Genomic DNA, 13,691 nt, shown 5'->3' with positions numbered 1-13,691 from the left:
TGCATCATCATGAAGCCTGGGCCCCAGACAGCCTCTCCATTTACTCTTCCTTGATAACTCTTTGATCCCACTTTCCTCTCATGTGCTATTATGAAAGCACAGGAGGATAATTTGAGGTCCTCCAGAGTATCTTGCTTCTCTATGACCTATTTTATACAAAAAGAACAAAATAATAGAAAGCAATAATTCATTAAATGAGATACGGATTTCCACTTCCCACAGTGGAATTTGTCTCAGCCTCTCTTCACGAGCAGACATAGAAGATCATCTTAATGATTTCCCTGAAATGAAATTAAAATCTTTTAAATATTGCCATCGCCACCAAGGGACACTGGTTATTCTAGTCTCAGATTGATGCTAGTGGCTCAGCACTTATCACAGTAAAGAAACAGCTGCCCAGCAGGGATGTGTGTTCCCCAAACCTGGCTTTTGTTTTCTGTCCTGTCCTTTGCTCATGGTGCTAAACTAGAACAGCTGCTTTCTAGATCTTTTCCCATAATATAAAGACTCTTTCTTTTTGATGACTATCCCACTTGAGGTCTAAGACACTGAGCAGAATTTATTTTACATATTTGTTAGAGGAGGCATATGATTCATGCCCTTTGATGAAGCATTACATTTGCTAGGCTACTCTTCTGTGTCTTTAAACCTGTACCTGGGGGACAGAGGGCACATTTAAATGGCTGGTACTTGAGATTTTGGAGAAGAACTCAGGAGACCAAGAGCAGAAACAAAGGTATTTCATTCCCATTGACTTACAAAAATTATGCAGCTTCTGACTAGACAAAAAAGGTAGCCATGGGGGAACAGAGCTCTAGGCTTCCCGATTCAAATGTCAGGACACTTGGTACAGAATTGAAATCTGCATGTGGTTGACACAGATGTTCACAGTTACTGCCAGCTTCTTACCACTTGCATTTAATAGCAGCATTAAAATGACTATATACTAGTAAACAACCTGTGGTAAGTACAGACAATGGAACATTATTCAGCCTTAAAAAAGAAGGAAATTCTGACACAGGCTACAATGTGCATGAATATTGAAGACTTTATGCTAAGTGAAATAAACCAGACACAAAAAGACAAATATTGTATGATTCCTCTTATAAGAGATACCTAGGGTAGTCAAATTCATGGAAGACAACAAGTAGAATGGTGGCTGCCAGGGGAGATGAGGGGAGAGAGAATGGGGAATTATTGTCAATGGGTACAGAGCTTCAGTTTTGCAAGATGAAAAAAGTTCTGGATATGAGTAGTGGTGATGGTTTCACAATGATGTGAATGGACTTAACTGAACTGTACACTTAAAACTGGTTAACAGGTAAACTTTATGTAACTATTACACAAATAAATTTCTTGAAAATTTAATGATTATATACCATAGATTAAATAACAGCAGGATGTGAACGCAGTCTACACACAAGGGTATAAAGGAACACCAGGCTGGACAGGCTAGTGGCCCCTGCAGGTGTGCTGAAAGACAGGATGGGAGAAGCCAGTGGCCTTTGTGATGTCTCCCCACCTCCACCCTACCAAAGGCCTTGAGACACAGTCCGCCCTTCTTACTTCCACGATAATGCCACCCACCAATTTGCCCAAGAAGGCTTTCTTCTTCAGGAAAGACTGTTGATGAGTACTCTTTACTGTGTGGGAAGAAGCAGGGTGGGATGGCGGGTATGAAAGGAACCAACCTAGCCTCTGGATAAAGGGGGAAAGCCCAGGCCTTGTCCTTACAGAAACGGGATGAGGCATGTTGTCTTGGACTCTTGCCACCTCTGTCGAAGCCCATGGGCTTCTGGGCACATACCCAGCAGCCTCCTATGGCCCTCACAAGGCTTAGGAATGCCCCCTGCATTTCCACTTGACCCAGCCTTCTTGAACAATGCCTAGTTGCTGAGCGTCCCTGTATTTCCTCAAAACAAACAGTCTGTAGCTCAGCTAGCAGTGAGGGGTGAGAGTCAAATAACTAACTTTTTCTAAAATGTTAATGGCTGACAAGGCAAATGTGACCTCCCTTACTCTATTTACTCTTCCTAGCTAAAAGCCATAAAACTCTAAAAGTGGAATTTTTGTCATCCCGCATAAAACAGGGAGGCTGTGTTGCCACCTTCCAAGAGTGGTCTCTGACCCCCAGGCCTAATTTTAGGTCAGGATGATGAATTGATCAGACTTTAAGCTTCTGCTCTCATCACATAATTTCCTTAAGCAGAGAATTTGCATCTCATCATCGTTGTCCCTGCCGGAACCGGCAGAATGCCTTGTATGTGCTGCAAACAATTCTAGAAATACTTAGTGTCTGACTGCATTTCCAAGATACAGACGTGGGTTTTACTGGTCTTCATTCTTTTTTTGGAACCCACAGATTCTTTTCAAATGATTCCTTTCTCCCCCTTCTTCGTGAACATCAGGTAACCTGTGGCATCAACCTATGTGCTTTTTGGCCCACAAAAGCCTGGAGAAAGTGTGTGAGTTAAATTGATCCTAATGGAGGATAAAATAAGACAGACATCAAATCACATTCCTGTCCTGGGAAACTACCCCCCTCCACAGTGTGCATATAATGTAATCAAGAGGCACAGACAGGACGGCTCACTCAGACTTTCTTTGTTGTGTTTGTGCTTAGTGGGTGACTTCAGTTTTGTATAACAGTGGGCTGATCTAATCTCATTTTTCATCCTTCTCAGAGCATCCTGGAGCTGGAGAAGGAAAGAATTCAACTCTTATGCAATAACTTAAACCAGTACTCACAACATATTTCTGTTTTTGGCCAAACCCTGACCACAGTGAGTAGTAAAGAATTCGCCATCTCTGGTATTCATGGTAAGAACTGGCGGGAAACATGTCCTCTGCAACCTTGTTCTGCTTTCCTCGGCATTGCAGTGCCACACGCAGATCCACTGCGCCATCAGCAAGATAGATGTCGAAAATGATATCCAGGCTCTCGTGGAAGAAACCGCAGTTTCATCTACAGAAAATAAATCTGAGTTCCTATTAACTGATTACTTTGTAAGTATGGGATGGAAGGAAGTTTCATTCATGGGAAACCTTAGTCATATACTGAGGGATTCATTTTGAAAAGAATTGAGAGCAATTGTAAAGGAAACAAAAATATTGACTTTTTCACAGTCCGTATAAATTTAAAAACTGTGTGGTTTACAGACTGGGCAATGCAAACCTGTCTTTGGTATTCTCTGCAAGGGAAGAACTCCAAACAGGGTTTTAGCCTGAATCTTTTTTTTTTTTTTTGAAGGAAATATTTCATTTCATTTACTTTTTTAATTTAAAAAATTTTTTTAATTTTATATTGGAACATAGTTGATTAACAACGTTGTGTTAGTTTCAGGTGTACAGCGAAGTGATTCAGTTACACATATACATGTATCTATTCCTTTATAAATTCTTTTCCCATTTAGGTTATTACAGAGTACTGAGCGGAGTTCCCTGTGCTATACAGTAGGTCCTTGTTGGTTATTTTAAATATAGCAGTGTGTACATGTCAATCCCAAACTCCTGATCTGTCCCTCCCCCCAAGACTGAATCTTCACACTCTATAAATACTGTGTATCACATTGGTTTGTCTATTGCTGCATAACAACTTACCCCCAAACTCAACAGCTTGAAGCAAACATTTATTATCTCAGAGTTTCTGTGGGTCAGAAATCCAGGTGTGGGTTAGCTGGGTGCCCGAGTCCCACACAGGGCTGTAATCAAGGTGTCAGCTGGGACCGCAGACATCTCAGTGCTCTACTGGGAGATGATCCGCTTCTAAGCTCACTCACGTGGCTGATGGCAAGCCTCTGGTCCTGGGGAACGGTTTTAGCTGGAGATATCAGTTCCTTGCCGTGTGGGTCTCTCCATCTATGGAGAGCTCACAGCATATCAGCCTGCTTCCCCTGGAACTAGCAATGCAGGAGAGACAGAGCCAGAGTGTCCAAGATGGAAGCATAGTCTTTTATAAGCTAATCTCAGAAGTGACATCTCATCAGATTCTATTTGTTAGAAGCAAGTCAATAAACAGCCCACACTCAAGGGGAAGGGATCACACAGAGGCATGAATCTTAGGAGGTGCAAATTATTTTCTGGTCCTTGCCTTTGAAAAACTTTAACCTAATTAAAGGATTATATCTTTTCTTTTTTCTTCTGGTTTTATTGAGATATAATGAACATACAGCACTGTATGTTTCAGGTATACAGCACTGTATGTTTCAGGTGTACAGCATAATGATTTGACTTACATACATCATGAAATGATTACACGAGTTTAGTGAACATCCGTTCTCATATAGATAGAACCTTAAAAAAATAGAAAAAAAAACTTTTTCCTTGTGATGAGAACTCTTAGGGTTTACTATCCTAACAGCTTTCATATATAACACACAGCAGTGTTCATTCTATTATCATGCTGTGCGTTACATGCCCAGTACTTACTTATCTTGTAACTGGAAGTTTGTACCTTTTGACCACCTTCATCCAATTCCTCCTCTCCCCAGCGCCCACCTCGGGTAACCACAAATCTGATCTTTTTCTATGAGCTTGTTTGTTTTTGAAGTATAATTGACCTACAACATGATGTTAGTTCCTGGACCACAATACAGTGATTCGATATTTCTATACATTACAAAATGATCACCATGATAAAGTTAGTTGTTATCTGTAACCCTACAAAGTTATCACATTATTATTGACTAATATTCCCCACAATGTACATTTCATACCTATGATTCATTTATTGTGTAACTGAAAGTTTGTACCTCTTAAATCTCTCTCACCTATTTCTTTCTTCCTCTACCCTCTCCCCGTCAACCACCTGTTTGTTCTCTATACCTATGATTCTGTTTTTGTTTAGTTGTGTTTGTTCCTTTGTTTTTTTAGATTCCACTGTAAGTGAAATCATGCAATATTTGTTTTTCTCTGTCTGGCTTATTTCATTTAGAATAATACCTTCTAGGTCCATCCATGTTGTCACAAATGGCAAGATTTCATTCTTTTTTGTGGCTGAGTAATATTCCATTATATATATGACAAATCTTCTTTATCCATTCATCTATTGATGGGAACTTAGGTTGCTTCAGTATCTTGGCTATTGTAAGTAATGCTGCAATGAACACTGGGGTGCATATATCTTTTCAAATTAATGTTTTTGCTTTCGTCAGGTATATACCCAGGAGTAGAACTGCTGGATTGTATGGTAGTTTCTACCAACAGTGTACCACAGTTCCCTTTTCCCCATATCCTCACCAACACTTATTTGTTGTCTTTTTAATGATGGCCGTTCTGACAGGTGTGAGGTGATAGCTCACTGTGGTTCTGATTTGCATTTCCCTGATGATTAGTAATGTTGAGCATCTTTTCATGTGCCTGTTAGCCATGTGTACGTCTTCTCTGGAAAAATGTCTATTCAGGTCCTCTGCCCAGTTTTTAATTGGGTTGTTTGGTTTTTTTGATGTTGAGTTGTATGAGTTCCTTGTATATTTTGGATATTAACCCCTTGTCAGACAAATCATTTGCAAATTTCTTCTCCCATTCAGTAGGTAGCCTTTTCGTTTTGTTGGAAGTTTCATTTGTGTTTTGTTGACGTTTCTTCCACTGTGCAAAAGTTTTTAGTTTGATGTAGTCTCATTTGTTTATTTTTGCTTTTCTTCCCCTTGCCTGAGACATATTCAAAAAAAATATTGTTAAGACCAGTGTCAAAGAATGTTCTGCCTGTGTTTTCTTCTAGAAGTTTTATGGTTTCAAGTCTTACATTTAAGTTTTTAATCCATTTTGAGTTTATTAATTTTTTATTGAAGTATAGTTGATTTATAATGTGTTAATTACTGCTATACAGCAAAGTGATTCAGTTATACATATATATATATATTCTTTCTTTATGTTCTTTTCCATTATGGTTTATCATAGGATATTGAATATAGTCCTCTGTGCTATACGGTAGGACCTTGTTGTTTATCTAGTCTGTATATAAAAGCTGACATCTGCTAACCCAAACTCCCACTCCATCCCTTCCCCATCCCCCTTCCCCTTGGCAACCACCAGTCAGTTTTCTATGTCCATAATTCTGGTTTTGTTGTTGTTGTTGTCAGTGTTTTCATTTTCTTCGTTTTTTCAATATATATTTTTTTACATCTTTATTGGAGTATAATTGCTTTACAATGGTGTGTTAGTTTCTGCTTTATAACAAAGTGAATCAGTTATACATATACATATGTTCCCATATCTCTTCCCTCTTGCGTCTCCCTCCCTCCCACTCTCCCTATCCTACCCCTCTAGGTGGTCACAAAGCACCGAGCTGATCTCCCTGTGCTATGCGGCTGCTTCCCACTAGCTATCTATTTTACGTTTCTGTTCTGTAGATAGGTTTATTTGTGTCATATTTTAGATTCCACATATAAGTGATATCATATGGTATTTGTCTTTCTCTTTCTGACTTACTACACTTATTATGATAGTCTCTAGTTGCATCCATGTTGCTGCAAATGGCATTTTTCTGTTCTTTTTATGGTAAGTAGTATATACATTGTATATATGTACCACGTATTCTTTATCCATTTGTCTGTCAGTGGACATTTAGGTTGTTTCCATGTCTTGGCTATTGTGAATAGTGCTGCTGTGAACATAGGGGCGCATGTATCTTTTTGAATTACAGTTTTGTCTGGATATATGCCCAGGAGTGGGATTGCTGGATTATATGGTAATTCTATTTTTAGTTTTCTGAGGAAACTCTATACTGTTTTCCACAGTGGCTGCACCAACTTACATTCCCACCAACAGTGTATGAGAGTTCCCTTTTCTCCACACCCTCTCCAGCATTTGTTATTTGTAGACTTTTTAATGATGGCCATTCTGACTGGTGTGAGGTGATACCTCATTTTAGTTTTGATTTGTGTTTCTCTGATAATTAGTGATGTTGAACATCCTTTCTTGTGCCTGTTGGCCATCTATATGTCTTCTTTGGAGAAATGTCTCTTTAGGTCTTCTGCCCATTTTTGGATTGGGTTTTTTGTTTTCTTGTTGTTGAGTTGTATGAGCTGCTTGTATATTTTGGAAATTAAGCCCTTGTTGTTCGCATCTTTTGCAAATATTTTCTCCCATTCTGTAGGTTGTTTCTTCGTTTTGTTTATGCTTTCCTTTGCTGTGAAAAAGCTTGTAAGTTTGACTAGTTCTCATTTGTTTATTTTTGTTTTTATTTCTATTGCCTTGGGAGACTGACCTAAGAAAACATTGGTACAATTTATGTCGGAGAATGTTTTGCCTGTGTTCTCTTCTAGGAGTTTTATGGTGTTATGTCTTATGTTTAAGTCTTTAAGCCATTTTGAGTTTATTTTTATATATGGTGAGAGAAAGTAAGCCAGTTTGATTCTTTTGCATGTAGGTGTCCAGTTTTCCCAGCACCATTTTTTTTTTTTTTTTTTTTTTTGTGGTACGCGGGCCTGTCCCTGTTGTGGCCTCTCCCGTTGCGGGGCACAGGCTCCAGATGCGCAGGCGCAGCGGCCATGGCTCACGGGCCCAGCCGCTCCGCGGCATGTGGGATCCTCCCGGACCAGGGCACGAACCCGCATCCCCTGCATCGGCAGGCGGACCCCCAACCGCTGTGCCACCAGGGAAGCCCCCAACACCATTTTTTGAAGAGGCTTTTTCTCATTGTATATTCTTCCTCCTTTGTCATAAATTAATTGCCATTCCAGAGGCTTATTTTGAGGACATTTAGGTGATTACTATCACATGACCTTCCTTGCTAAAAACTGATCATTGTCCCTGGTCAGAGCCCAGACATCTTGCCTGTTTGCTCTCTTGGGCTAAATTCTCTATCTTCTTGGGTCAGGTCATGCCTCAAAGATTTTGTCCTTCACTCCCCTCTTGTTAGTTTTAATTGTAGTGTTCTAGATGCTGATCGTTAATTACCAAAATCTGCAGGAAAAACTCCTGGTTGCTCCTTCCTGAGCCCTCTGCTGTATTTCACTCAACTTCCAAGGTCCAGTCTGGGAGGCTCACCCCTCTCTCTGTGTAAAACTGGACCACTGGTCATGTCCTCCTATAAAAGTATAGCCAAAACCAACATCCCAGGACCCCCACTCAGGGAACAAGAGATGAGGGGAGAGGGGAAGGCAGTTAGATCTGACATAATAATGAATTCTGACCGGCTTTCTCCTTCCCACCATCTAAACAGCAATAAGTGGCTGGCTGTTTCTTTAATTGAATCTTTTTTTCCGACCCTGGCAAAGGCAAAGCAAATTAGCAATAGCAATGTCTGTTAAAGCGGAAACAAAGGTAGAGATGGAAGTGGAAAGGAAGATTTGATTACATGGGGAAAGTACTTTTTTTTTTTTTCTTCCAAACCATGTAGGTGATCACTGAGATGGGAAAATGTACAATAAAATATATCTATTACTTTCTTGTAAAAATGCGTCTATCAGCTAACCTGTCAATAAAATAAGGGTCATTCTCCTTGAAAATTTGACTAAGCTCCTATTGAAATGTAAAGAAGTAGCCACAATGGTTTATCTTATTTGATGTGCCCATGGGAATTTTTGGTTTCTATGCCATTTCAGTGCAGCAGAACTAACGACTATGTATCTGTTGTCTAAGAGAATGGACTGTATCTCCAAATGGGTGAATAGGATTGTCCTAATATTCTTAAAGCAAAACACCTCCAAAATCTGACTTTATAGTCATTGGCAATAAGTGTAGACTGGCTTTTATAGAGTGCTATGAAATGTACATGGACGAGGGTAAGACAGGAGAACTATCTGAATGTGAATATTGGAGGGCTGGTGATCAGTGTGAAAAATATTTGTAAGGTTACTGTAAAGGCCATGTTCAAAAGATTGTATCTGCAGTTTAAATGCCTCCTCTGGTTTTGATCTTCTTTCTGACAAATTTTTGAAAGAGAAGGACAAATTTAAGTTAACGACGGCAGTTTAATGTGTCTCAAGTTGATCCAGTAGTGATCTATCCGTGGAAATACATTTGTGAACAATATAGGCATCCCCAAAGAAACCAAATGAAGTCTTGGACTGGCATGAGAGTCAGATTATGAGGTGCATTCCTCCAGCAAGGAAGGACTGAGGGTTGGACTGAAGCATCCTTGCAGTTCACTCGGAGCTCACCTGCAGAGGTAACGTCAGCTTGGGCCTCAGCCTCAGGCAGACATGTGAAGGAGTGGACTCTGGTGGAGAATTGGGAGTCACAGGAGTTGGGTTTCATCAGTAATTACTTACTAGCTGTTTCGTCTTGGGCCTTCATTTATTTCTGAGTGTCACAGGTAAAATGGGGAGAATAAAACCAATCTCGTCCAGTTGTTACAAGAATCACAAAGAGTCGCATGTAATAAAGGATATAGAGAAAATTTTTATAATATATAATACACAGTATGTATATTAAATATTTTAGTCTCTACATTATATTTTTGTAAAGGCTATTATTCTCTTTGCTCTAAATCTTCTCTTCTCTTTCTTCAGGACAGTCTATCTAAAGCTAATCTCTCCACCAATATTCAGGGTCCTCGCTTTTCTCCTTCCTACCAGATAAGTCCTGACTCCTGCACTTCCATCTTCAGTCATCAGTTTTCCCTTTCTCCAAGGTTTCTGTCCATCTACTGCACTTCTGTTCAGCCACCTCCCAACCTGACCCTAACATTCTTTTTCTTTTTTCACATAAAGGTTTTAATCATTTTAAATTGCATATCACTGTAGGATATTTGCTTTGACTTGTTACTAGGCATTTAAACTGTGTCCTAACATCCTTTTTTTTCTTTCAACTCTGGAAATAATGTATATGAAAGCTCTGCTATTGTTAATGGTTCTCATAACCTACATGATAAAATCCCTACTTCAGCCTGAAAATCTGACCTAAACTACTTAGACAATTTTTTCTTCCACTACATTTGCTCAAGCAACTGGTCTGTTTATTGTTCCCCATACATTTCACACAACTCTCCCTCTGTCCTTTGCTTGTGCCATTTCTCTGGCAAGGAGTACCCTTTGCCCTCCTACCCCTCAACTGAAATGTGCTGGTTAAGTCAGCTAGTCTCCTTGAAGCTTTCATGCCCCTTCCCTTGGTGAGCCACATGCTCCTATGAAATAGCCATAGTAATGTTCACCCTCCAAGAATAATTTTTATCTATTAAAGAAAGTGCTCAGCTATACACTTACAAGTTGTAAACGAGGAGCTGTCTTCTTATTCAGTAGGTCTAGAAAAGGTAGACCAATCTGTAGAAAACCAGAGGTTACCCTGCTTTTATTTTTTTTTTCTTTTTTCTTCCATCAAGTTAAAATTGAATACAGTCAGTGAAAGTCTCAGTGCAACTAGGAGTAGCAACTCTTACTTTTTTCCCTTTAAATTGTTAAACTTCCTTTTTTTTTTCCTAAAGGAAGAAGATCCTAAAAATGCAATGAGTAAAGAGCGACAGGCATCTTCAATAAAGTCAAAACTGTTGAGACTGCAAAAAGATATTGAAAAAGCCTCGCGAGACCAGGAAGGTGTGTAATTACCTCTTTGACTGGCCTGGTAAGGGAAAGTATTCTACTCGGAGGTTTCATCCAGAGTTAGGGTGATTCTGCTTTTGCTGACTGGTGCAGAGATCATCTCATTTAAAAGACCAAATATAAAACCTAATTTGTGTGAATAAAGAAAAATGAAAAAGCAAGGAGAGAGCAAAAAAAATTGAAAATGACATTCTGGTCTGTGAGATCTATACAAGTACTATACCACCATTTCCAGAAGTGTAGCATTTTACAGTGTTGCTGAAATTGGCTGATATGAGGGACAATTTGTTTGGTTTAAAACACAGTAAACCTCCTGTGTACAAGGCTTTTCATTTTCTTGTGTTTATTTATTTATTTCCCCCATATTTATTTTATTCTATTGGGGGGTGCTAATAGGTTGTTTTTAAATTTTTTAAATTTATATAAATTTTTTTAATTGAAGTATAATTGACGTACAACACTACATTAGTTCTAGGTGCACAACATAATGATTCAGTATTTCTATACATTACAGAATGATCACCACTTGTTTGTTTCTTTTTAAACTAACTTCCTGAATGATGTGAAAGTCATTCAAATTAAATCCTATACTTAGACGTTAGGTATGTGAGAACGTGAAGCAGCTCTGAAGTGTTACAGGTAATAAAAACAACTCTACTTTTATGATTCTGATATGTAGAGCTTATTTTATGTGGACCAGAGAACCCTGTTGCAATGTAATACTTGAGAGGAAATCCAAGAGAGCAAAATGTTTAGAATGTAAATATCAGTGGAGGAGAGCTTAACATGGGGGTAAATGTTAGGAATCCACCATGGAATGGGTCAACAAGGAGGATGCAAAATCTCATCTTGAAAAATAACAATCAAGACTCCTTAAGCACCTGCATTTCTCAAATCCCATTAAATGAAGGTACAGGTCACCCATTCAGTAAAATTTAGTAACAACTACACACAGAAACAGGCCCAGCCATTTGGGAAATGCTCCCGGCATCACTTCTGGGCTCAGGCTCCCTCCGAGTATAACCACCTGCCAGTTGTGTCCCACTAGGACCAGAGGAACAGAGACTGACAGCCTTATTTCACTTTCAGGCCTGGAACGAATGCTGAAAGCATACTCCAGCCACCCCTGCTTCTCAGACACAGAGAGCCAAAAAAGCACAGCAGCCTTAATGGACGAGGTAAACATTTGCAGAATGCCATTTCCTAGATTTAATGATGAAGGAGCTATTTTGGGAATGCTTGTTTTCTGGACCATTTGACCTCTGTTTGCCTTTCCTTTCTCATGACATAGAACAGTCTAGTCAGAGAGCTTGTACACTCAGCTCCTTGAAAAGTGGTTTGAGGAATCTGGAAAAATCCAGCTACTTAGAAATGTTTGATTTAGTGTCCTCCCGGGGGGGAAAAAAAGGTGCCTAAAATAGAATTCCCCCAAATAGAATCATTCAAGTAAGGTCTGAAGACCATGTGTACTTTACTCCAGTTAACAGATGTGACCAAAAACACAGCGTCTGCATTCAGAGAGGCCTGCATCTAGCTCTGCCTTTTACAGGGACCTGGGACAAGTTTAGTTTTCTCATCTTTAAAGAGGGATGTTGCTACCTAAGGGGTTTTGTGAGGATGATGCATTATTTAGAAAATGCTAGCACAGGGCACAGAGGAGAATTGAAATCCTGGTAATTATCATTGAGATGCTGTTTTCCATTCATCCTTGAGCTAACATCAGGGTCTTCCGAGTATAACAGGGGAAAGGAGAGATGTGGCCACACAGAAGGAAGATGGCCGACTGGGGTGTGAGGCAAGAGCTTCCAGGGAAACAAGGAAAAAAACTTCAGAGGCCAAGGTTGTTTTGAAGGAAGGGGGACATACTGTCAGCGGAGGGCAGGGAGAGGCACCTCCGGGCCTTGTAGCTGAAAGGCTGGACTGCGGCAGCCCCGAGACATTTGTTGGGATTTGTGGGCAATGCAGCCTCTTCAGAAGAACCCACATTATAAGGGCAGTTAGTAAAGGCCCATGAATTTTAAACAGGAATAAAAATGAACAGATACTATGACCTATGTGTACAAGATACAGGGTTTCTGCTGTGATTGGAGAGGAAGTTGACTGCGGTTAATCTGAGAAGAATTCAGGAAGAGATCAAAATTTTATCAATGTTTTGAAGGATCCAGGAAGCTGAACCAGCTTTCCTTACCTTGCACGTAGTCTAAACAACTCTCTTGTAAAAGTAGGTACCTAATAATTCTGTCCAAATGAGCAATTTCAGTAGTTCTTTGGTAAAAGTAGACAGATGCAGCCAGGTACAGTTTATCTGTTTTTTTAGCAGTGGCTTCCTTTAATGAAGGTGGTGTTGCAGAAATAAACCTGACACTTTCTGTGAAAAGACAGGCCTGAATTCTGTTCACTTGGGAACAGAGGTCTAATATCCTTGCAGTGACATATGGCTACAATTTTTATAAAATTATAAAACAGGCTGTTAGACATTTTCTGTGACAGCATAAAATGTTTAGTTAATTAATTCGATGTAAATGATATTTACCAAAAGAAAGTCATATGGAGCATTTTATGATGGCATTAAGATTTATTTCTTTGGGTTCTTGCATAAAATTTTGTCATTGACATAGAACACGTTATTAGGATCATCTTGGTACACAACTGGCCTGATTCACACAGTGGAGGATGCAAGATGGGAGATGATCTGACCCCTGAATTTATGGTGTTTATGATCTAGTGATGGAGCAAATAAGAGCCTTCAAAGAGTAGGTGCCAAATATCCGTGTAATTCGGTCACGCACGTCCGCCTCTAATGGAAGGAAACTCATGATAGTGGTAGACTGATTTTGTGTTACGCAGAGAAGGTTTCTTGCAGGGAGAAGCTCTGTTTCACAGAAATGCTTCCTAATTCATTGACTCTTGGTTCTTGAAGTGCTATATTTGAAGCAAGAATGTTGGCAAGCCATATTCTCCGGGAAATTGTTGTGGAAACTGGAGGTATTTAGAGCAGATATTGTCTTTGGATACCAGAAGGAGCACCACAGAGCAGAGAGACTTGATCTGTGATGCTCTCAAGTGCAGACTAGATCTGAGGCTAGAAGCTATGGGGGAACTTTTGATTTCATCCTAGCTGAGTCTGCCCACCATCCCACCTTGGATTGTTCCAAGGATTAGAGCCCTTCCCCATCGATTGGAGGTGTTTGGTCCATGGCTGTGACCCCC

General features: G+C 39.8%; 1 protein-coding gene across 5 annotated transcripts in view; it reads left to right on the top strand.

Annotated features, from left to right (window-relative positions):
- The window catches only part of NOSTRIN (nitric oxide synthase trafficking), a 77,138-nt gene that overhangs the window by 43,345 nt on the left and 20,102 nt on the right, over window positions 1-13,691 (top strand). For all 5 annotated transcript variants that reach the window (XM_073807608.1, XM_073807610.1, XM_019923149.3 and 2 more), the window contains 4 exons: window positions 2,685-2,783; window positions 2,881-3,006; window positions 10,367-10,475; window positions 11,571-11,659. In XM_073807608.1, coding sequence (XP_073663709.1) covers window positions 2,685-2,783; window positions 2,881-3,006; window positions 10,367-10,475; window positions 11,571-11,659 — 423 coding nt within the window. The remainder of the gene's footprint in view (window positions 1-2,684; window positions 2,784-2,880; window positions 3,007-10,366; window positions 10,476-11,570; window positions 11,660-13,691) is intronic.

Source organism: Tursiops truncatus, chromosome 7 (assembly GCF_011762595.2).
Source record: "Tursiops truncatus isolate mTurTru1 chromosome 7, mTurTru1.mat.Y, whole genome shotgun sequence".
Classification (NCBI taxonomy): domain Eukaryota; kingdom Metazoa; phylum Chordata; class Mammalia; order Artiodactyla; family Delphinidae; genus Tursiops; species Tursiops truncatus.
The sequence above is the reverse complement of the archived record's forward strand: the minus strand, read 5'-3'. Positions and strand labels throughout refer to the sequence as shown.